This window comes from Jaculus jaculus, chromosome 8 (genome assembly GCF_020740685.1).
Source record: "Jaculus jaculus isolate mJacJac1 chromosome 8, mJacJac1.mat.Y.cur, whole genome shotgun sequence".
Taxonomy (NCBI): domain Eukaryota; kingdom Metazoa; phylum Chordata; class Mammalia; order Rodentia; family Dipodidae; genus Jaculus; species Jaculus jaculus.
Window position 1 is genome coordinate 33,284,368 of NC_059109.1, and position 25,604 is coordinate 33,309,971.

General features: G+C 36.5%; 1 protein-coding gene across 1 annotated transcript in view; it reads left to right on the forward strand.

The window, feature by feature from the left end:
* The window catches only part of Bmp5 (bone morphogenetic protein 5), a 103,196-nt gene extending 82,820 nt beyond the window's left edge, over positions 1 to 20,376 (forward strand). Inside the window, exons 4-7 of the mRNA XM_004668206.3 lie at positions 9,855 to 10,049; positions 15,557 to 15,633; positions 17,299 to 17,409; positions 20,077 to 20,376. Coding sequence (XP_004668263.2) covers positions 9,855 to 10,049; positions 15,557 to 15,633; positions 17,299 to 17,409; positions 20,077 to 20,226 — 533 coding nt within the window. The 3' untranslated portion in view covers positions 20,227 to 20,376. The remainder of the gene's footprint in view (positions 1 to 9,854; positions 10,050 to 15,556; positions 15,634 to 17,298; positions 17,410 to 20,076) is intronic.
* Positions 20,377 to 25,604: the final 5,228 nt, after the last annotated feature.

The following is a 25,604-nucleotide window of genomic DNA, read 5'->3' on the forward strand; positions in this document are numbered from 1 at the left end:
ATAAAAATGAATTTGAGATCTAAACATTTCTTTTTCTTTATGGATATCATAATACAGAGATTTTGAAGACCTTTGGTGGGTTTTATTTAAACTTCCTGTTCTTATAAAATGAAATAATGCTTTCTGTGTATATGCTTTTTATTTTAGAGAAAGGAACTAAAAATAATTTACTCTTACAGGTTTGTGAAAAGAATGTTTCTGCTTTCTTAAAGTAAATGAGATCTTTAGGGTTGATTGCCAAACAATCTTTCTGTGGCACATGACAGATGCTGTCAGAAAGCTTATATGACCCCCAGTAAGGGGCTATAAGGCAAGAGCTATTAAAAACTAAGAGATTTTGTGGAGGGAAACTGCCATTCTTAGAATGAGATTCATGTTTCCAACCAGCTGAAAACTGGACCCAAGGAAAAAAACATTTGTTGCATTTGTCATGCCTGGGATGTAAGCACTCATGTCAGGCTGATACCCAGGGAAGAAGACTAATCATTTTCTATCAGCTTTGCATTGCCCTCCATGCAATAAAAGATTTGAGCATTTTGGACAGCTTCCCCAGCTGGGCACAAACCTCTGGCTCTGCTCCTGAATGGATCTTAGCCTTCTTGTCCTGGGGCCGTTCTTCCTGAAGACTGGTGCTTTACTTCTCAAGTGTTGCTGTTTCTTGCCATGCCTCAATTCAGTATGCCAATGTTTCTGGGCAAATACCCCATTTCCTTGTCTAATCCCCATGACATCTAAACCTGTAGGGCATTAGAGCCTCCTCCGTTGAATTTTTAGAAACAATGCCAACCCTTTCTAGAATGTTTTTCCTCATCAAGCTTTACTATCCCTCATTTGCCTCAGTTGAAAAGGAAAATGAATATTTCTAGTATTTGGCAAGACCAGGATTTGTAGCCATGTTTTGTTGTTGTTTTATGGGATGGAATCTTTCTATGTAGGTCGGGCTGGCTTTTATTTGCTGTGCAGCGCAGGGTGGCCTCAATTCATGGAAATTCTCTTACATCAGACTTTCATGCTGAGATTCCACTCCTGGCTGGAACTGTATCTCTTAACTGAGAATTCTCAACTTTTAGCTCTTACTGGTGTCCAAGCATGTTAACCAATTACTTCCTAGAATTTCAGGGCTGTTTCTTTAATATTCGAGCCACAAAATATTGTAGGTGGTTATTCATATTATTCCATTAGCTTCATTTGTGTTTTTGCCACACATTAACATTATTCTACAATTACAAATGTATGACAGATCAAACAAAGTGGTTTATTTGAATTGATCTTTTAAAATATATGTATAAATATGACTTGAAAATCCAACAGACATTGACTGACAAGCCTTATTAAGCAGAACTTAAGGATTATTCTGTAGATTGTTTGAAAATCTTACCTTGCTGTCTAAAGTTCAAAATTATTTTGAAAATACCACTTAATTTTGAGTTCCCACTATCACTGAAATTAAGCTTTCTTTTATAATATTTTGCCCAAATTTATGAGGCAATGTAAATTATGATAAAGTTTGAGTAAGAATGTTAAGTTATGTTTGTGTTACTTCAAATCTGTATGCCTATATTTGGAAAGGAGTCTGAATTTTTACTATAAAATCAAACACTACGGACATTGTTGCAGACAGCTTCAGGTTGCTGGGATAAACTTCCCAACCAGGCACAGTTATGGAGGAATGAGTTTATTTCAGGCTTATACGTCTAGGGGAAGGTGGCAAAAGGAGTTGCCTCCCATTTCACAGGTCCATGCTCAGAGAGAAAAGCAACCACCACCAACACCACAACCAAGCCTACTTGAGAAACTCCAGGAGAATCCAGCATTCTGCATATCTTTAGCTATAGATTCTAGATCGCCCCCAAATAGCTTCTGGTCGGACCTAGACTCCACCCACAGTGACATCAAGTTAGAAGCTTGAATAAAACTCCTGAATCAACTGGGGGGTAGGGCATTCATTCAGACAGCCACATTATACCCCTGCTCCCCAATATATTCATAACCATCTCACATTGTAAATTATGTTCAATCCACATTCAAAAGTCTCCACAGTCTTTACCAACTTAAGATAGTTCTAGGGTTAGAGAGATGGCTTAGTGGTTAAGTGCTTCCCTGTGAAGCCTAATGACCCTGGTTTGAGGCTTGATTCCCCAGGACCCATGTTAGCCAGATGCACAAGGGGGCGCATGCATCTGGAGTTTGATTATAGTGGCTGAAAGCCCTGGTGAGCCCATTCTCTTTCTCTCTCTCTCTCTATCAGCCTCTTTCTCTCTCTGTCTTTCACTCTCAAAAAAAAAAAAAAAAGATAGTTCTAAAGTTGCAAGTCTCATGGGAGATTTAATATAGTCTCTTAGCTGTGAGTCCTGTAAAATCAAAATGAATTATATACTTCCAACATATAAAGGCACAGAGTAAACATTTTCAGTTGCTACAAAGCAAAGCAAAAAAATACTGGAACAATACAAACTTAATAAATATCAAGCAAACATCAGACTTCTGCATTTCAAGTCCAATATCATAACCAGTGACTGACAGTGTCCAGATTTTCCAACTCTGCCCTTCTAACTGAGCTGAATATGTATGGAAAACTCCTCTCCTGATCCAATAGCCTCCATGGTAGCACTTGCCACAATTCTGGCATATGCAAAACATTTTCACATCTCCATGAAAGTCATGGTCCATCTTCCAATGGTTGGTCAGCCTCAGGGTCATCATGCCCTGCCTATATGCCACATCTCAGCAGCAGCTCCTGGAGTTGTGTACACTTCATGATGCACTACACATATTTTTTCCATGCTTCCAAAACTGATACCAGGTGTTCAGGACACATCCATGTTATGAATTCAGGGACAAAATAAATCATGACCTTGAAGAGCAGATTCCTTCTTTAAAGATCTTCTTTCAAAAGAATGCATTCCTGCCACTTAATCTTTCTTTGGTGAAATCACCTCAAACATTCTCTCTATTGTTTTATTGTAAAGCAGTTAAGCCATCTTCCTTAAGATTGCTAATGTGTTTAACAATAGCACCTTCAATAACCTAAAAGCAGTCTCTGTGCCATAAAAATTTAAACTTGTTTTAATTTCTCCAATTTTAAATCTTATAGCTCTCAATCCCATATCTCCAGCCCAGCATTATCAGTCCATACAAATATAACCTTTATCAAACTGTTTGGGAATGAGCAGCAGAATGCAGCCAGCATTTATGTCAGTAGCCCAGTTTCAGCAAAGTCCTCTTCAACCTTTCCTTTCCCTTAGAAAGTTTGTAAGCCAAGCATTCAAATATAATTCTTTCTGTACATAGCATTTTCAAACTCTCATCAGAATCATCCATAATACTTGGTTTACCACCCCTGATGAGATTTTCAGTTGCAAGCATCAAGTTTCCTATTCCTCCAGCACTCAAGTTCCAAAATACCAAAATCCTCATGGGCGGATTCATCTCCAACACCCCACTCCTGGTACCAGTTTCTATTTTAAACAGAACTTCCAAACCACATACAATTATGAAAGAAGGAATTTTGTTTTCTGTCTTACAGGTATAGACACAGGTCCACGCACAGGCAGAAAGCACCATAACCAAGCCCACTTCAGGAACTCCAGCAGAAGTCAGCATTCTGCCTATTTTTTTTTTTTTTTTTTTTTAGTTAGAAATTTCCGATCTTCCCCCAAACACCTTAGGGCTGTACCTAGGATATACTCACAGTGACATCAAGTTACAAGCTTAAATAAAATTCTTGAATCATTGGAGAATATTCATTGAAACTCCCACAAACACTTTTTATTAATGTTAAAATTTTCAGTTAGGTTATAATATGCTTAGTTTAAGAGTACTGCCAGAGCCTACCAGCTGAAATGTTTTGAGCCTGATGGGGAGTGAAGATTAAAGAAAGACAGGAGAAAAGAGTGAAAACAAGGACTCCAGTCCAGGACTGAAACACTGTTTATTTCTCAGCATTCCTTTTTAATATCTTCTTGCAAACAATATGCCCATATACAAAAAAAATCCATGACCTTCACACAAGTTTCTATCCAAACAACTTCTTTCTGTTACAGAGTTATGCACCTCAACCACTTCTCAGTACAAAAGATTATTCCAAGGTTGGGAGAAAAACAAACCCTCTGTTCCCAGCAATACAAGCATAAAGGTTCAAGGAACAGTCAGCTCTTGCCAGTAACACTGAACATACACAATCTTGCTTACTTGCAGGTGCAAAAGTCTTGTTGCCACACAGCCCAGTGCTATGTATTCAAGTCTAGCCCAATGGCCCCAGAAAGAGTACAATTAATCTGAGTATATTTGTAATTAAAATAGACATAATTTTATCTTCTACACCATCTTAAATTCCAATATAAACAAGATGTAGTGAACATATTATGAAGAAAAATTATACACAGCCACAATCATCTATTTCCCCAAATTAAAAATTTCTACTTTATGAGTAACAGAATCAAATTTAGCCACAGGTTGAAACAAAATAATGATCATATATAGACATCGGAATTAGAAACTTTGAGCTAATGAATCTCCTGTCAAGCTTGCTAGACAGAGTGCTGGATGCCCTTCTCCATATGAAGAACAGATTATATCTTGATGTGGAAGGCCAGGTTATATCTCTGTGTGTAGGATGTTATATATTCATATGAAGGACAAATCATATCTCCATATGAAGGACAGTCATGTACCCATATGAAGGACAGGTTATATCTACATATCAATGATAGGTTATGTCTTCAAATGTAGGGCAGGTTATTTCTCCATATGAAAGACAGGTTATATCTCCATATGAAGGACACATTATATCTTCATATAAAGGACATATTATATCTCCATATGATAGAAAGCTTATATCTCCATTTGAAGGACAGACCATTTCCCCATATGAAGGAAAGTTACTTGGTGCACAAATGTTATCTGCTTTAAGGTAAGTTCAAAATAGTTTCAATTACGTTCTTAGGCAAACTAGCTTGAATCCACTGTTCCTACTACTTATACAAAGTTGAAGGATCAGAGTGCTACAATTTAGTGCTAAAACTCCATTCTCAATTATGACAAATCATCAATTATGACAAAATAGTAGGTCAAAATTCTTATCATACTTACTTCCCTCTGGATTCCAATGTGAAGAAAATAACCCTTTCTTTAGAAGACACTCTATACCTGTCTTTCTTTATTCACACTACAACTAAATACAAAAATATAAATAAAATTGTGAAATAATATATTGTATATTGATTCAAATTATTTATTTTTCATTTTTCCAGGCACATACACAACTTTAATGTGAGAAGAAGATGGCATTTCATACACAAAGATAATGGCCATCCTTTTCATTTTTTTTTTTAATTATTTATTTGAGAGCGACAGACACAGAGAGAAAGACAGATAGAGAGAGAGAGAATGGGCGCGCCAGGGCTTCCAGCCTCTGCAAACGAACTCCAGACGCGTGCGCCCCCTTGTGCATCTGGCTAACGTGGGACCTGGGGAACCGAGCCTCGAACTGGGGTCCTTAGGCTTCACAGGCAAGCGCTTAACCGCTAAGCCATCTCTCCAGCCCCTTTTCATTTTTTTTTAAAGAAAATATTTATTTATATTCAAGAGGAGAGAGGGAGGGGGAGAGAGAGTGAGAGAAGAAGCATGCCAACAATTTCCAGATGCATGAGCCACTTTGTGCATCTGGCTTTACAGGGGTACTGAAGAATGTATCCCAATTTATTATGCTTTTCAGGCAAGTGATTTAACTGGTGAGCCATTTCTGTAGCTCCATTCTTTTTTTTTTTTTTCCCTTATCAGCAAACAACAGCAAACATCCAATCAGCCAAACAAAACCAAAATCTATGCCAATATCAAACCCTAAGCTCCTTATGCCTTTGATCATTTCCCCAGCCATCCTACTGTATACAAACTGTTAATAATTTAGCACATGCAACCCTGTTTAGTCCCAGCTGCCATCAATCATATCACTGGGATGTCGAAACATCCTTCAAAGTACCTCTCCATCCCTCTTCACTCTTCCCTCCCATCAGTGAGAGAGATCACAGGAATAGTTAAAGTTGAGCAAGTCTCAGCAAGCAAAACTTTTCAAGTCTGTTAATATCTTTAATATCCGACTCATTCTTTAGATCATGCCTGTTCCTTCTTCCAGAATACAATGGATGCTCCACAAGGGAGAAATTCATCCCTTGATCAGCATCTACTCTTGTTTGGGCATAGTTGTTGGTGCACACTTTTAACTGCAATGCCTTCAAATGGCTGCTCTGAGAAATGTCCACTGAGCTGGTTCTGGTCTTTGACATCAGTGCTGATTTCATTTGATGCAGGGGTTAGTTTTAGAGCTCAGTCTGTTGTTGCCATCTTGGCCCATTGTGGAACTGCCCAGAAATCATTTTTCTCATGTAGGGAAAATATTTTTCTCACTACTTGTGTTACTCTATTAATAAAGTTCCAAAGCAGTACTACCTTGCAATGTTTCACAAACTTGGATATAACTATTGGAATTGTGCTAGAAATAACTCCTAGTTATACAGTCAAAACTCACTATTTCTTAATACTCCCTGTTTATACTCCTTGAGACCAGGCTCTGCATTTTGGGTCTATTCCATAAAGGTGGCTTTTGCCCATGAAGAAGCTCAGACTTCATTGAAAGATATGACTGTTAAGCATCAAGATTCTAGCTGTCAAGACATTCTGTGTCTTAAAATAACAAAGCTTAGACCCAAGTAAATATTCTTATCACATTTTTACTTTACAGTTCACTGAATTATACCCCTATTTTAATTTCCAACTCATATTCAATGTTCTAGCTGTCCATCTGTGCATCTAGCTAACAAACATAGAAGTTGCTCAGAGACTATGGTCAGCTTCAAAGAGAGTTGGTGGCAAACAAACCCACATAGTTTTCCTAAGTCAAAATGCTTTAGGCTTCTTTCATTTTGTATTACCTAAGAAACATTTTGCATTGAATACTAAATTCAAAATGTTTCAAGAAATTTTATAAAGGATTCACTATTTTAATACATAAAATACAGTCTGAGTTCTTGTCAGTGCTTCAAACCAAACCAGCTGTTCAGCTATTCAAAATTTTAATCACCATAATTAATGGTTATTATGTCTGAAGGAACAGATCAAATAGATAATGCTTTTATAATGTGGCTCAAGACCAAGAGTAACTGCGTAAGCACTAACTTATGAAACCTTAATAGTCATTTCATTGCTGAAATAAAGAGGAAACTTAATATTGAAAGATTTTTTAAGGGAGTTCACATTGAATTAAAGGGATGTTTGATGCGGACACAATATCTATTCTTGTAAAACTCTAGTAAAATGTTATTTGTTATATGTATATCTTGATAAACATTAGAACATAAGTCTTTAGGGATAGTATTTTTCTACACGTGAAAATTAAAATATTGAGAGTCTCTGAAATGAAAATATAAGAAACCCTCCTGCAAACCAAAAGAAACTTGGATATTTGAGTTAAGTGCTTATTATAAAAGACTCAGTGTCTGTTGTAATGAATGGAAAACCGATTTTTACCATATTCCATTTCTGAACAACTTACAGCAACTTATTATAGCATAAAAAAGATCATATATTAAAATGATTTATTCACACATCTATGTATACAAGTAAACATTTCATTCCTGTTAAATTAACACTTCATTAATATATCAAAGTAAAAGTTTCTTTCAGCAAATATTATTTTATGTTGTATTTCAAAATAGAAAAAGAATTTAGGAACACATTGCCAGTTATTCTATTCCATAGCAGTTAAGTTTCTATTCCATAACAGTTAAGTTTCTATTCCATAGCAGTTAAGTTTCTCAGTTCTCGTTTTCTTCTTTTACTGAGCTCTCTGTGGCTGGAAACATCTTAAACCAATTTCAAGTGCTACACCTGAATAAACATGTTGTAAAAGTGTTTATGTATTGAAGTGGGTCAGTTCAAGGTATGGTATTTGGCTAGAACTTCTAATTTTTCTTTTTACAGCAAAAGGGCTGCCAGAAGGAGGAAGTCTGAACTGAATTAATACATTTGTTACAGTGGAAGTAGGATGGAAACTGCTCTAACCACAAATCAAATTGCCTCTTTCATTTATGCCAGTGATAGAGTTTTTCTAAGAAATATATACACTCTGGCATATAGCCACTGTAAGCGTGCATTTAGAAGAGAAAACTGTATGCTTAAAGTTTACTGTTTTTCTTATTTGTAAGTCCTTTTTTTCTGGTAGAACTGAATGTAGGGGCGTTTGTCGGGTAGATATCCACTTTAATTCTGGAAGTTTCCCTGGTATGTTGAGGAACAATCATTGAGGACACCTATGTGTCTTGGACTAATGTAGACTTTATTTTACAAAACAGCATCATCACATTTAAAGGAACTCGGTGCTCCTCAAGACAGCTGCACAATCTCACACAACACCATCTCAATTTCTGATGATAGAAAGTCTTTTTTTGTACAATAAAGTATACACAAAAGTGTTTATGCTGCCAAAATAAATTTTGTTAAGAGCAAAGGTTTATTTGCTAAAATGCCATTGATGCCATTTCAAGGACTTGCTTTCTTTCCTTCCTTCTAAGGCAGCTCAGGTCATGTAACAGACTGAGGTTGCTCCTGAATAAATATTTTAAGAAAACATGCACATTTCTCAGGAGGCAAAGCAGAGTCAGTCATGCACATATTTCAAACCACATTATATATCACTCTTACAGGATTGGTAACTTCTGTATCTAGAGTAATAACTTTTCATAAGTCTTGAGTTTTTTCCACTAAATTTACAACTTAAGGCTAAATAGTTCACTTTCTTTGGGTGATTTCCATGGAACCATATCAATAGTTTTCTTTGTGTATGTAGTATATAATATGCAATTACAGATTATATATTTTATGTGTGTATCAAACATATGATTTTCAGTAACATAGCATACTATACCCACACACATATGTATAGCAAACACTCCAAACATATTTGGTATGATTATATTGGTTATATTATTGCTACCTCTATGTGAGGGATAGTTTAATCAACATCAACTTCTAGTATCCATAATTCCTTGACTTCTAACTCACTCTTAAGTAGACCCTGGTTGCACTCCATCAGCTACACGGAAAAATTAATGCAGATCTAACATATGGTCTAGTTGGTAAGCAAACATAAGCAAAGTCACCTGGGATGTTTTCTCTTTTCTAAGAGTGTCCTTGCTTAGTCTGACTCTCCAGAAATCTCAGGTGTGTCAAAACTCAGAGCACAATGAAATTTCAGAAATTTCCAAGTTTGTTTCAAAAATATTTCACAATGAGAATGAAGTAGAGTTCAAAACCAACCTTCTAGGGTTTTCTAGCTTAAATAGGGCAATCTGAAGTTGACTTGGGCAGCCAAAGGTGAAACAAGATAGGCTATCACCATTAGTTAATACTTGCAAAACTGACTTAGGTTAGAGAATGTAGAAATATCTTGCAGGCACTCATTTTTATCACTTAGAAGAAAATTGTTGGGTAATTTATACAAAAAATCCTGTAATTAAGACTTGGGAATTATTTAATGTGGACATTAACAGACCAAAGGGTAGCCAAATCTTGCATTGTTGTGTTCTTGATGTTCAACCAGGAGAAAGCATTGGTGAATGAAAGTAGCCAGAAATGTAACTTGGTACAAGGCTGTGTGACCTAGTTAAAGGCTGAGGTATAAGAATGAGGTAAGTCTATAACTGTCAACATCAATATTTAGAAGAATCTTAGCCTATAAAGCAAACAGTCTGATAATGTTTAAAAGCTTTTCCTCACTTCAAGTTACCCTCCAAATTTGTGCATGTCAGGTAAACTTCATTTCTTTTTCATAAACCAAGTGCTTGTATGTTGTGTCCTAGGACGCAGTATCAACGTCAAATCTGCTGGTCTCGTGGGAAGACATGGGCCTCAGTCAAAACAACCATTCATGGTGGCCTTCTTCAAGGCAAGTGAGGTCCTTCTTCGATCTGTGAGAGCAGCCAACAAACGGAAAAATCAAAACCGCAATAAATCCAGTTCTCATCAGGACTCCTCCAGGATGTCCAGTGCTGGAGGTAAGAGAAAACAAGAACAGCAGTTGTACAGAGAATTATGGGGTCATATGTTGCAAATCAAGTCACCACAATAAATTTACCCTCTACATCTACCTTCATTTGGTATATTAAATCTTCCAGTGATGTATCTAGCAACCTCAGAACGTTTCATCAGTGAATCACTCTGTAACTCATTTTAAAATAAGTATGACTTGCCTTCATATGTTGTAAGATTCAGTTCAAATTGAAATCAAGCAGACAGTAATAACATTATGAAATGACTAGTTCAATAAAGTCTAGCCAAAACAAATTGACACAATTTTCTGGCCATCTTCCCTAAGGTCTCTCGAACATGGATGGTCACCTAGGTGAATTCAGCATAAAATTCTTGGTACTTAAATGTGAATTAAGCAGCTTAAATGCTTTCTGAAAAAAAAAATGGAATAGAATAGAGTATATAAGAAGATAATGCTTTATGTTTATTTGGAAGGCTATTATATTCTCTGTTTTGGATACATGTCTATGCATAAAAATAGCTATATAAGGGCTAGAGAGATTGCTTAATGGTTAAGTGCTTGCCTGTGAAGCCTAAGGACCTGGTTCAAGGCTCCATTCCCCAGGATCCACGTTATCCAGATGCACAAGGGGGCGCACACCTTTGGAGTTTGTTTGCAATGGCTGGAGGCCCTGGTGCGCCCATTCTCTCTCTGCCTCTTTCTTCCTCTGTCTGTTGCTCTCAAATAAATAAATGAAAATTAATAAACAAAAGTTTTAAAAATCTACATAATAGTACAAATGCCTGGCTGATATAAACACACTTGAATTTAATCTCCTATTGGTAGGAAAGGAGATAAAAATTGTAACTGATTGGAGAGCACATAATTGTCAGGATTACAATGGCCTGAAGTGACTTTATCAGAGTTTCTGTACCAAGAAGAACCTTAGTTAGTCCAGGTTACAAGCACACTTTAAAAAATGTGAATTTATTTATTTGAAACAGACTGAAGGAAAAAGAAAGAGGTAGGGAAGAAGGGGGGGAGAGAATAGGGATGCCAGAGCTTCCCTGTCACTGCAAATGGACTCCAGACACATTTGCCCTTTTATGCACCTGGCTTTACATGGGGGCTGGTGAATCAAGCCCAGGCCATTAGGCTTTGCAAGTAAGCACCTTTGACCACTAAGCAATCTCTCCAGCCCAAGCAACACATTTTAATAAGTTACTTTTTTAGGTAAAATTGATAGCTATCTTATTGTACAAAATTATTTTTGTTTATAAGAAATGAATTAAAGGGGGGCTCATTGAGAACATTCCCATTTAGTATAAAATACTATGTATTTTTATATGTGTTGTTCCATGTCAGTGGCCACCATATGTGTCAAAGTTTGTTAGGCACATTGCTGAGTTGATGCATAGGGCAAATGTCATTCTCAAATGAGTATATTTCAGTAACTTATAATTCTAATTTTAAGAAGCCTTTGGCATTTTTCCTATGAGTTTTACTTTTTTTTTAAGGTTACTTGAAAATGACAAATCCTGTAGGACTTGAGATTTTCAGTGGAGTAGAATCCATTGAACTTCCCTAAAATTATAAGCATCAGGAGAATCATGATAGATATCCTTTGAGTATATCTAACAATAGAGACAGGAGGGGAGAACTTCATATACTGAATTAAATGGTACATATAAAGTGGAGCCTTAGAGCCGGAGAGATGGCTTAGTGGTTAAGGCACTTTCCTACAAAGCCAGAGAACCAAGGTTTGATTCCTCAGGACCCACATAAGCCAGATGGACAAGGTGGCACATGTGTCTGTCTGTCTCTTTCAAATAAATAAATTAAAAGTGGGGCTTTAAAATAATTTTCCACTTAAGATATATAACCACTCTTTTTACTGGAAAATAAGACACATTATAAAGATGTTTTGTTAAAGGCATTCAAAATATTTATTTTTGTAAAAGTTGTTATTTCTTAATATGAATGTGGAGTAAAATAACATTCTAAGACCATTTTCTCTTTGTAAATAATAGCCTGCCAACATTTGCATTTGTTTCTTTTCGCATGGAATGTCTCTGAAGTTGGATGAATAGTCTTTAATTCCATGTGGCAGATTGTGTTGAAAAAAGGGTTTGCTAAACTTTGAATAGGATAGTAAATAACTTCTGAGGAAATTGCAAAGAAAAAGGTTTAAGCTACATATTTATTATTCTAAGTCATAATTGCTCTGCAAAGGTATTTGAGCCACTGATATCATCAAGGACCTTTTCCTCTTACTGGATAACAGTATATACCTTTTCTTCTTGACCACAAGTAACAAACATACTTGTCTAATCATGGACAAATAAAACATTAGCAGAAGCACAGTACCTTTCACTAGTTTTATAACATCATTTAGAGTATGAAATTATTTTAATATAGACCAATATTTTCTTTTTAAATGTTTGCTATTGTTAGCCATATCTGTGAAATATGTGGTAGATGGTTTAGAAGCATGTTTATACCTTAATAGTAAGAAGCCAAATGTAGTTGGTTTGTTGTCTGTGAGACTTAACCTCTCAGTAAGTGGTTATGAAGCAGACTACAAAAGCCTCACAGATTTGGGCTAACAGAGTTTGAACGAAGGGAATGATAATATACATAGAAAATGTGAGACTTGGAAGGCTTGAACTGCCAGATAAATTTAAAATTATCCAAATATGAATAATAAATTCCATACAACAATTGTACCAGGCTTAGACAAAGAAGATTGAACAAAGGTTCCCTGGCTAATGTTTTGTCTGGAATATCAAGGGAAGAGTTGTGTTATAATCCTGACACATTTTATTTTTTAATGCAAAGCATCTTATCAAATACTGAAAGTCTAAAAGAGCACAGAACTTCAGAGAATTAAAATACAAGTGAGGTTCCTTTGCTGCATTTACTGCATGCTTTTGTATTTCAAAGACTCCTATTCTTCTGTGCATGGCATTACATTTCTTCAGTACCCTCAATCGGGAGGCTGAAATTGGAGAATTCCAAATCACAGGCCAATCTGGGCTACCTGGGGAGAACCAGTCCATATATTAATAAATAGAAGAAAACAAATGATTCTGTTTATCAATTCCAGTGTTTGCTCTCTCCCCATAACCCTATGAGAGAGCGTAAAGGTGTCTAGCAGAAAGTGGAAGTAACTCATCACCACCCTCTGCCACATACTTGGTAAACAACTTAAGGTATTAATTTCTTGGGGAGAACTAACTTCCTTTGTTATACATATATATACTGTACCCACCCTCAGCCACTTCCTCTTCATGTCTGAGGTAAGAAGATTGACCAGGAATCTTGTAAAAGATGGTGACTATTCCCCATTGATCTTTTTTTTTTTTTAAATTTAATTTATTAGTTTTCATTTCAGTGAATACAGGCAGTTTGGTACCATTATTTAGGCTCATCTGTGATCTACCCCCTCCCATTAGACCCTCCTTGTTAATGAAAATGGGTCGTGCATTGTGGAGTTAGCCCCCAGTTATTGGTATGATAAATGTCTCTGCATATCATGACCCAACATGTGACTCTGACATTCTTTCCGCCCCCTCTTCCGCAAAATTTCCCTGAGCCATGTTGGGTTCATTTTTGGTCTGCTTCAGTGCTGAGGTGTTGGGGGCCTCTGAGGCTCTGGCTCTCTGATTTGGTAGGAGTTGATTTTTCTCTGTTGATCTCCTTCCCCTTTGTGCTTGTATCTGGTTCACAGGAAGACATCACCCTTGCTTATTTCGCCAGTTGTCCTTAGTTTCAGTTGGGCCCCTTTTGAGGTATGTTGGGGCAGCTCTCTTCTTAGGATCTGCATCTATCTGGAAAAGAGAAGCAGATTCTCCAACGGAGAGTAAGTTAGCACCCGGAAAATTGAGATAACACTTACTTTTTTGATAGACAGTTTGATAGGTGTAGGCCCTCTTATACCCCGTGATTGATGGTAGCTTGATATTGTAGAGTGGGCTTGTGTTTGGGTATGGTTCTGACTTGTTTCCCAGCTCCAGCTAAGGGTCTAGTACCACTGAGTGGATCAGTTAGCCAAATCAAGAGCAATTGATTCCTCACCATGGCTGTGTACCACTATTGCACTTGTGTGGGCATCACATCCGGTTATTTGTTGCTAATTAGGTTAAACAATGTGTTGCTTGGACAGATCTTGGTCATTTCCCTCAGTCGCCTATGTAGCGCCTTCTGGCACTAGACACGCTGACTGTCTGGGGACTGACTCTCTCCTGGCTTCCAGCCATGTCATTCCATTTTAAGCGTCAGCTGTGTATGGAGTCTTCAGCAATAGGGTCTTATCACTGGCCTTTGGTGGGTCATCAAGTACTCTGACAGAAGTCTGTCATTGTTTTGGGAAACCTTGTAGGTTTCTCTGATCAAAAGCTCATTGTGGATGGTAGGCCCTAGCTGGAAGTGGGGGTTACAGGTCAGTGTCCACTAAGAAATTGAGGAAAAAGATAACTAATATACAAGAGTTAGAGAGAGGAGAGAGGTAGAGGGGAGAGGGGGAGAGGGAGGGAGGAAGTAGGAGATTTAGGTCAGTCTTGATCCTACCCTCTCCAGTGTCTTGTGGTTCAGGTGTTTCCTGTAAGGGTCTAGTGAAGGTTCAGCCATTTGGTCTGTCTTTTAGGAAGTAGAATTTTATGGTACCATTGCCGTTTGGGTCCAGATTACTGTTTTCCACTCTTTGATTCCCTCCCCGCTCTCCCATCCATCTTATTGTCTAGTCCATGAGGTGCTTGCTGGGTATGTAAGGCATCTTGGGCAGATTCAGTTTAGGTGTGGCAGATGAGTGAGACTATGTGTCGATTTTTTTTCTGTGATTGGGTAAGTTCGCTGAGAATGATCTGTTCCAGGTTCAACCATTTTTCCTCAAATTTCTTTATGTCGTTTTTTCTTACTGCTGTATAGAAACTCTAGGGAATGGAACTCTCAAGTACTACTTCTGTCATGAGGTAATGGTACACTTTTTTAAAGCATTTGTTTTTGAGAGAGAGAGAGAGAGAGAGAGAGAGAGAGAGAGAGAGAGAGAGAGAGAGAGAGAGAGAGAGAGAGAATGGGCACACCAGGGCCTTTCAGATGCTGTAAAGGAACTTCAGATACACATGCCTCTTTGTGGTCATGCATGGCCTTGCAAGCTTATGTCACTGTTACATCTGGCTATATGTGAGATGTGAGGGATTCAAAGAGTACTTAGGCTTCACAGGTAAGCACTTTTACTGCCAAGTCATTTCTCCAGGACCCCCATTTTTTTTTTTTTTTTACTTAAAAGTCATGATAATGTCTTTTCTGTTTCTTTCACAAATAAGATATAAATGAAAATTTAGTGCAATAACTTCATGGGAGAACAATTTAGTATGACATTTTTGAACTTGTTTTAGATCTTCTAATGTTATCCCTTTAAGAAATTTTACCAGTAACCTTACATTGCAAGTTAGATATCTATATACCTATTTTCATCAATTTGTTTAAAATGTGACTTTTAAAATGTGATTTTTTTTAAAAAATCATCTTCAGATTATAATACAAGTGAACAAAAACAAGCCTGCAAGAAACATGAACTCTATGTGAGTTTCCGGGATCTGGGATGGCAGGTAAGAATGATTTAAGTGTTTCTTTTCTATCATATCATAATGCCTTAGTAAGGCATAATTTTGTCAGTATTTTTCTAATATAATGTCAATCATTTTTGGAAGACTATTCAGTAGATGGCTGATTAATCACTTTCATTTTTATTATATTATCTCCATTTAAACATAATGAGTAATACTTAAACTAAAAAAATATTTATCTCAAGAAAATAAGAGTGTAGTATCATTTAAGTACCCAAACTTTTGTTTTGTTTGTGTGAGAGTCTTGCTATGTGATAAGACTGGCTTTGAAGGTGTGCTCCCCTTCCCTCAGTTTCCCACATGCATGGACCAAGCATGTGCCACTAGGCCCAGCAAATATCCCAGATTTTCCATCTTACTAAAACAGATTTGGATGAATTAGTACAACCATCTTCAGTAGCTTTCTTAGTCACAAACTCTAGGGAATGGAACTCTCAAGTACTACTTCTGTCATGAGGTAATGGTACACTTTTTTAAAGCATTTGTTTTTGAGAGAGAGAGAGAGAGAGAGAGAGAGAGAGAGAGAGAGAGAGAGAGAGAGAGGGATTGAGAATGGGCACACCAGGGCCTTTCAGATGCTGTAAAGGAACTCCAGATACACATGCCTCTTTGTGGTCATGCATGGCCTTGCTTGCAAGCTTATGTCACTGTTACATCTGGCTATATGTGAGATGTGAAGGATTCAAAGAGTACTTAGGCTTCACAGGTAAGCACTTTTACTGCCAAGTCATTTCTCCAGGACCCCCATTTTTTTTTTTTTACTTAAAAGTCATGATAATGTCTTTTCTGTTTGTTTCACAAATAAGATATAAAGGAAAATTTAGTGCAATAACTTCATGGGAGAACAATTTAGTATGACATTTTTGAACTTCTGATAACCTATCACAATGGGTTCTCAATATATGAGCCATCTTATTGAGATATTAAATGGTGACAGGAATATATTAATAATATTAATATGAAAATTACTTCAAGTTTTATTGTAAAATTTCACTGTTGATAAACTGAAAATCTTATATTTGTACCAAGTTCTACTTCTCCATGGGGGTACCAGGGCAACTATTCCATGTGCCACTTTTTAGCTTCCTAAAATTTTTAATGTGTAGTTTTCAAGAATTTGTTCTAATTCACTCCTTTTAAAGATACTGTAGACTTAATTTAAGGATAAAATAAGCCAGCAAGTGAAACAATGTTTAAGCTTTAGAGGGTTGACACACTTGTAATACTGGGAAAAAGTTGTTTAAAAGTAATGAGAATTATCTCAATTAAATTTATTCTTCTTGTCCTTTGTGGCATACTTGAACTTCCCAGAGTTGTTCATTTCCTGTTTAAAGAATATTTAGAATGCAATGTATGAATATAATTTCATTCTTGAACACATATTCCTGGATGCATACTATGAATATTTTATATAGCAACCTCTGGGGAGAAATTAGGAAGGACAATTTCTTGTGAAAATATTTATACTTTTGTTGTGAACTTCAACTTAAAATTAAAGAATATATGGAAGGCTGGACTATTAGAGTAATTGTTGGAAAAGAAAGAAAATGTATTCATATGATATATCTTGGAACACTATTTAAGAATTGTTTGTTTTTGCTTTTAGTTGATAATCCTTTTTTCTTTTTGTGTGTGTGTGCATTTTAGGACTGGATTATAGCACCAGAAGGTTATGCTGCATTTTATTGTGATGGAGAATGTGCTTTTCCACTCAATGCCCATATGAATGCCACCAACCATGCCATAGTGCAGACTCTGGTATGCAAATACTTCATAACACACACACAACGTAAAGTAACTGTGAAGAAAACTTACACAGGGCAATATGTTATCTTGGGTTCTCAGACTCCTTTGTTACTTTTCTGTAGCTGATCCGAAGTTATGACTTTAGATAGGAATTCAGATTGGTTTAAATTATAATCCTGTTCCCAAAATGGAGAACTATTCAGCCAGGATAATTGAAGCAATTTCATGAAGCAGTCATTCAGCACCCACTTCAGAACTGTACACTGACGAACCACACAGGTTTTCAAGGTTGTTGTTAACCTATCAATTACTTGGTAATCATTAGTAAAACATTAGATAATTGCTCTACTGTATTTCATCTGAGAGCTTTGATATAATTTTAAGGATATTCTATAATATAGTTTGGAATTATAAATTATTCACTATAGTACATGTTATTAGTGGATTCATTTCTACTTCCTGATTATTCCTTCTGTACTTCTCTGTTCCTTTTCTGTTCTATGTGTCATTTTTTACAATGAAATAATCTTTCTTTTTCTTTTTTCCATACTTCTAAGATTTTGAATACCTACTGATGTGAGCTTACTCTGTGAACAGTATAGTGAACTGTCTACTCAATTGGCTGTGGTTTGTAGTATGTCTAATGACCATGCCACACCTCTTGACAGTCTGATTGACCTTATGTTGTGTGACATGCTATGAGGTAAGTTAGTAGCTGGGCTTTGGGAAGACACACAGACTTCTACTGAAAACATGCTACTTGTTTCATCTTTGAAGGAACAGTCATGATCATTATCTGTAGGGACAGAGAAGAACAGCTACTATTAGCCTATAAAGTAATATTACTTAATTTCTCAGACAGTTCTAGAATTCATTTTTTCATTTCTGAGAAATGCTGTCTGCCTAAGAGAGTACAATTGTGCTTCCTTAGATATATATCTAATATAACCAAGTCCCCTCGGGTAAGCACAGCCTACTTATTAGCAGTACTCTGATGTCAAATACTTTTCATATATATATATATATATATGGTTGTATGTGGCTAGCTATTATGGCTATAGTCTAGAAGTAAAAAAAAAAAAAAGCATTAAGAAACATAATGTGAGATTAGGGAGATGGCTCAGTAGTTAAAAGCACTTGCTACAAAGCATGTTGACCTAGGTTTGATTCCCCAGTACCCCCAGTAAAGCCAGATGCATAAAGTGGGGTATATGTCTGGAGTTTGCTTGTAACAGCAAGGGGCCCCAATATGCTTAGTACACTCTCTTAAATGAATAAACATTAAAAAAAAACTTAATGTGAACTTGAAAGAAGACATTTTTCTATGCCATTGCTGCCTTGGGATGTTAGACATAGTCCCTGCAAAGCTCAACATAAATGAAAAGTTTGGTTTTGTTTTTTCCTGATGTTATATCCTTCCTTACACTGGTTCTGTGGAAAATATGAAACAAGACAGAAATGTTTGTTGTTCAAGAAAAGCAGGTTGGTTAATATACTTAAGGAACCATTCAAACACAATCCATTTTCTTTGGAGTAATTGCTTTCTGAGACTGCCAAGGCCACTGAGTGCTGGAGTGACCAGTGTTGCATGTGAGAGTAATGGACATGAAGCTGAAGAGGGCCACAAGCCACATCTGAAGTTCGTAGAAATGATCCAACTTTTAGTTTTGTGAAGTCTTGAGAAATTTCTAATTCATTTCAGATCACCTCCTTTGTCCTGCTGTTTCTGCCCACATTCAGACCTCCTATATCATTTCAGCCAGAACATTGTGTAGCCAAACTCTAAGAGGCTGTATTTGCATTTTGTAGATCCCTTCAGACCCATCAAAGAGACTTTCCATAACCTCCTCTGGGGGGAGGGCCAGAATAGGTCCGGAGAAAGGGAAGCCAGACTCTGGCTCTTTCTATTTTTGTAACTGTCTGAATAAAGTGAGTTCTAACCCTTTACTTAGGCACTTCACTTTTATAAAATTACAGCTATCTGTTCAGTCTATTTAATTTGTAATTTATGTGGGCCTTTTACTTCTGAGTTAGCTTTTACTTCTGGGTATATTGTGATAGGATAGGAAAATAATATTAACCTTCAGCTGAACTAGAAACAATTTCTATGGAGAAGAGTCAAATTCATTACTTTTAACTAGATTATGTGTGAATTTTATTTCATAATGAATTAATAATAAATAGCCTTACATACATAGAAAAATGAGAGTTGGCATAATATTTAAGAATTACTGTTTAATTATTTTAAATTCTTCCTGTTGAATCACCCCTTTCCATAATCTACCTATGTCTTCATTGACTTGTACTTATATTTTGTATGATTTAAGGAAGCCTCACCATTTCAACTAAAAGCAGTTCAGCACCAGTTACCATGCTTCCTCTCAGAAAAGCCTCCACTGGCTATTTCATAGAAAGTTTTCCTTATCTCATGTGTGTACTCTGAGACCCTAACACATGTCAGAACTGGTGGCTTAGTTCCTGTGTTCAATGCTTAAGGTGATGTCCTTCACTTACAACCTCCATTCCACCTTAGTCATTCCAGGGACATAAAGAGCAACATGGTCAGGTGAAGACTTTATCTAATGAAGTCATATAGTACATTCATGGTATTTGGAACAAACATTTTTCCTATTTCTTCAAATGCCATATATATATATTTTTTTTTCTTTTCTTTTCCAGGTCCACCTGATGTTTCCTGACCATGTTCCAAAGCCTTGCTGTGCTCCAACCAAACTAAACGCCATCTCTGTTCTGTACTTTGATGACAGCTCCAACGTCATCTTGAAAAAATATAGGAATATGGTGGTACGCTCATGTGGATGCCACTAAAATTAAATGATTATTGTAATAACAAAAAGATCTGTACTAGTCATTTGACTGCAATAAAATAAAAGCAGGCAAAACAGGAAATTCCTAAAATTAGTCAGTCTGGGCCATTTCATCTCTCTTCCTATGTGTGAGTATATATATATATATATATATATATATATATATATATATATGTAATTTAAAGATATCCATTCTCTTTTTAAATGTTTTATCAGTGAAACCCATTTTATAAGTCACTATGTTATATAATAGATCTCACCTGCTCTAATTGTCAGTGGGTTATGCTGTATCCAAGTGAATTCCAATTCAACATTTTTTTCTAACACTTTCTTACATAATTTCTGAGATGAAACAGAAACGTTTTGACTGTTTAATATTGTTTAAGGGAATTAAATGTAGTTGCATATATTTCACCAATGAAATCTATGATAGACTATTTAATTAGAAATCAAATTAAAAAAAAACTGCTATCCAAATACAAAATTCTGGTTGAACACAATTTTTTAATGTTAGAATTCATGCTTCATTAGTTATATAAAGTGAAATGTTGAACCAGAATCGAATAAACAGTAGACTGGACATAGATGCTGAATGATTACACGTAATAGTTTAAACTGTTTGCTTTAGCATAATTGGTGTAACTCTAGGAGCATACTCCTTCCTGCTTATGGGCTGCAGATTTCTCAAGAAAGCCAAGCCTTCAGGAATTCTGGGAAGACAAGCTTGAACCTATGTTCATAACTTTCTAAATTGACACTAAAAAGTGGAGCATAACCTTCTTACCTCAGATAAATTATATCTGCCTATTATCAAGAACACTGCTGCTGTGGGTTTTCTTCAGAGTTAAAAACTTAGTCCAGAGTAAAGAAACCTTTTTATCTGCTGGACTTCCCTGCAGACAAGAGAAACTACATCAAATGTCCTGGAGCTGAGGATGTCAGAAGGGTTCACTGTTGTCCCTTCTTCTCTCATCTAGAACTGGGTTTGCTGCTTGACGTGGTGTGCAGGATATGTCAGGAGAGAAGCCTTGAGAGGAAACTGGAAGGAGTTTTCTAGAATCCCATCAGGGCTTTGACCAAACTGCAATTTTGAGGAAACAGCTAAAATCCATTTTTCATATCTTTGAGAATGAGCTCAATGAAAACCTTATTTTGTAAAGGGATTTATGAAACCTTCCTCCAAGCACAAATAATTCTAATAAGGAAGGTTCTAGTGCTGTGTGTGTGTATGTGTGTGTATGTGTGTGTGTGTGTGTGTGTGTTTTCTTCCCTCTCTAATTTATTTTATCTCTTTGTTAAAATGCTTTTCAAGTCTTTCTTCAACACATACTGACTTTTTGGCAAGTGACTTTTTTAGATTAACAACTTCTATTTCTGGTGATTCTATGGTTAGACCAAATACACTCCACTGACAGTATTCATAAGGCACCATTTATTAACCACCCTTTGTATCTCTCAAATAAAATTATATCATAAATCACTTCAAAATCATTATGGTGTTTATAATTCAGATATATTGCAATGGTTTTTTAATATAAGATTGACTTTATTGGAGGGTACATTAAATAATATATTTTAATTAATAGTGTACCATTGAAAGAATAAAATGCCTTTTATGTTATTCTTCAAATGTGCTGCTTGAATGTATTTCTATATTTTAAAATATATTAAAACTATGATGCTTGTTTTTGCTGTGCTTCTTGACTCTTTATCTGAGAAAGTTATAATACATAAATATATCATAAGCTTAGAGTACATATCAGGGGTAAAGTGTTTCTAAATCATATAGTTCATTAATTGTTCCTATTGACAACACTTTTTTTCTTTGTATTTTCAATAATTAACTCATTATTAAGTGGACAAGCACCAATCAATGAGTTATAGTTTCCTTCATCTGGCTAACAATAAATTCATTTTAAAAGTAGCAAAAATAAGTCGGGTGTGCTGGTGCATGCCTTAATCCCAGCACTTGAGAGTCAGAGGTAGGAAGATAGAAGTGAATTCAAGGCCACCCTGAGTCTACATAGTGAATTCCAGGTCAGCCTAGACTAGCGTGAAACCCTACCTTAAAAAAAAAAGTAGCATAAATAATTAGGGTAGAAAAAGTTATCCCTTTTCATATAAGAACAAGTTATGTGAGTGGAGATAATTAACATTTTTTTTCATTTTCTAACATTATTTATATATGCACATCTGTACAGTGACCTAATTTATGAAAATTATTATCTTAAATTCATCATATTATTTTAGTAATAAACTTCACAGAACTTACAATTATTTGGTTTGTAGCAGATGTAAGTTAAATCTTTTGAGATAGTTAATGAAATAGTGCTAATGTTTATATATATTTAAATGTTTTTTATCGAACTTACATGTGCTTTATTTTGGTAAAGTGTTTTATCCAGTTTGGAAATAAGAGGACATAAATCATAAACACTCAAGTTTTCAAAAACGGACATGGAAATACTCTACTGAACAAAAGAAAACAGACTGAAAATCCAAAATTGTTTTTTCAATTAAAGAACTGCCATTTAATAATCCCTGTATCATCACCATCAAATCTGAGCCTTTCTACTGGCTACTTTAGAGTCTGGCACATATTTCTCAATACATAACAATGAGTAATTGGCTTATGCTTCAGTTCTCCTTAGGGCAGAAATCCTCATTCCCAAATATGAGCACTGGGTTCATAGCCATTTAGTCTAGAGCTCAATCTATCATCCAAATTCCATATCAAATTACTGGTTTCCCTCTAGCCATTTTTGGGGTGGGCTGGGGGATGGTTGGAGGTCTTTAAAAAGTTAGAAGTGAATATGCCATTACTGATAATTTGTGCACATCATTAAGTGTACATGTATGCATCTGTTTTTAAAGGGATTGGATAAATTCAAAATTAAAGAAAAGACATGAAAAATAATAAATATGTAGGCATAAAATGAAACTAAACTTAGGGCACCAATTAAAAGAAACACAGGTTCTTCATAACTTATAAAAATCTGCTATGAAACTCATTAAAGGGATCTGAATAATAAGGATTTCAAAGTGAAAAAATCGGGTGGCATCACATTTCACAGAATTTAAAACATCTATTTTCACCTTTGCCTTTTAAAGTTTGCTAAAAAATTAATGTAGGTTCACAATGGGGAGATAGATATTCTTGAGACTGGACCTAGCCTAATGATTTAGTGGAATGCAGTATCTTGCTTTTCTCAGTTCACTTGGCTACTACTGCATAGTGAGGTACAATAAAACTTATTTTAAATATGGACTTGCATTTATTTTCTTGTGGGTACTTCCAAAAATTATCCCAGAGTGAGACAATTTTTTTTAACTTGAGCCACAAGACCAGTAACATAGTTATGTTGCATAATAATCATTATATTTTCCCCAATCAATCACATACCCACACACGTAACCACATGTATATAAATATATATTAAAATATACTCTTAAAATGCATGCTATGATTGTGAACAGAGGAAATTGTTTAAGCAGGGAATAAATTCAAAGAAGGTAGCATGAAGTCCAGGGGAGTGAAGAGGTACTGAACTCACTTGAGGAGCATTTCCTATGGCTCAGAACTTTGGTTTCAGTGACCAAGCCTTCAGGCTTGATGCAAATCTATATGCCTATGCAGGAAAAGCGACAACACCAGAAGCCTCCAAAGGAGGTCAAGAGGGGCCAGATAGCAAGGAATTTGTCTTGGCTCTGGGTTGTGGGAAGAAAATATCCCTGTGGGATATTCCTAGACTTGTCAGCAGAATTACAACAAGTGCGTGCTTATGTCCATTTACAAATGTACTGGTAGGTGAAGCTGCACAAACATGTGAGAGCAGCAAATACAAATCCTCTCAGAGTGTCTCCTCTTTTTTTTTTCATTTTTTTTGTTCATTTTTATTTATTTGTATGAGAGTGACAGAGAGAGAAAGAGACAGATAGAGAGAGATTGAGAATGGGCGCGCCAGGGCATCTAGCCACTGCAAACAAACTCCAGACGCGTGCGCCCCCTTGTGCATCTGGCTAATGTGGGACCTGGGGAATCGAGCCTTGAACCAGGGTCCTCAGGCTTCACAGGCAAGCGCTTAACCGCTAAGCCATCTCTCCAGCCCCCAGAGTGTCTCCTCTTCATCCCTGGAACCATGCCCAAGAATAGAAGCTTACGATGAAATAGTCACTATACAGATTCAAAGAAATATTGTAGGTAGAACCAAACTTGAAGAGGCCCTGTTTATTGAATTCTTGAGGTTAGTGTATGAGTATTACGAACTATAAAAATTCTGGAATTGAAACTTGAGCAATCAATTTTAGGGCCAGTGTAAGAGAGATGTTAATTTAGTATTAGGCTCTCAACTTTCTTTTGCCATTTTGATGGGTGTTGCATCTCGCTGGTATTCTCCACCATCTGTAAAATACCAGGTTCTCTTACCAAAAGTGAGAGCAGCATGGATCAAAGGGGATGAGCATAGACATTTAGAAGATGTTTTGATTGGCATAACCTCTACATTTAGTCAAAGAACAGTGCAAGCTTCCCTTTAGGGTCTATGAACCTCCAAGCCATAGGTTCTCAGTACCAGATATGGGTTCCCTCATAGGGAGCATGTACCATTTCCACCCAGAGCACAGCTAATTAACCCATAACCTATGCACTACTATTGCACCAGTGGGTACATCTTGCCTGGCTGGTTGGTTTTCTAGCTGTCAGAATCCACTGCTTATCCACACTGTTGATGTCTTTTCTCCTCCAGCAAGTGGCATAGCGCTTGGCAGCACTATGGCAGCTAGCTAGCAGGGAGCTGGCTTCCATCTCATTTCTAGCTTGATTTCTCAATGTCCTGAGACCACGGGCAGTGGTCTTACTATCTTATCATCAAGGTGTTTTGGAGATGGCTAGCATGGTTTGGGGGTATCACCGACTTCCTTGTGCAGGGTGGGGGTGGGGAAGACCAATCTCTGGCAATGGGATTTATATGCAATAGCTTATTGCTTTAGGTTAAGGCTTTCTTCACCCCAGCAGGGTACTTCTGCCCAAATTCATTCATTCATTTATTCTCTTTCTCTTAAGAGAGTTATATCTTTTAATTATCTAACAAAGACATAGGATTCTATAGTACTGATTCATGCCATCTTCAGTTTTGTATACTCCTCTCACTTCTCTCTGTCCCTTTCCCATATGTACCCTAGGCTTTTCTCCCCACTATCTTCTCCTCCTCCACTTGGTTGTCTACTATCACCTCCTCTGATTCCCCCCCCACACACACCACTTCTTCACTCTCCATGCTTCATTCTAGTTTACTAACCAGTACTACTGATGCTTACTACATTATAAACAAAACAGACTACTCCAACTTCGGATCCCCATATGAAAGAGAACATGGGGAA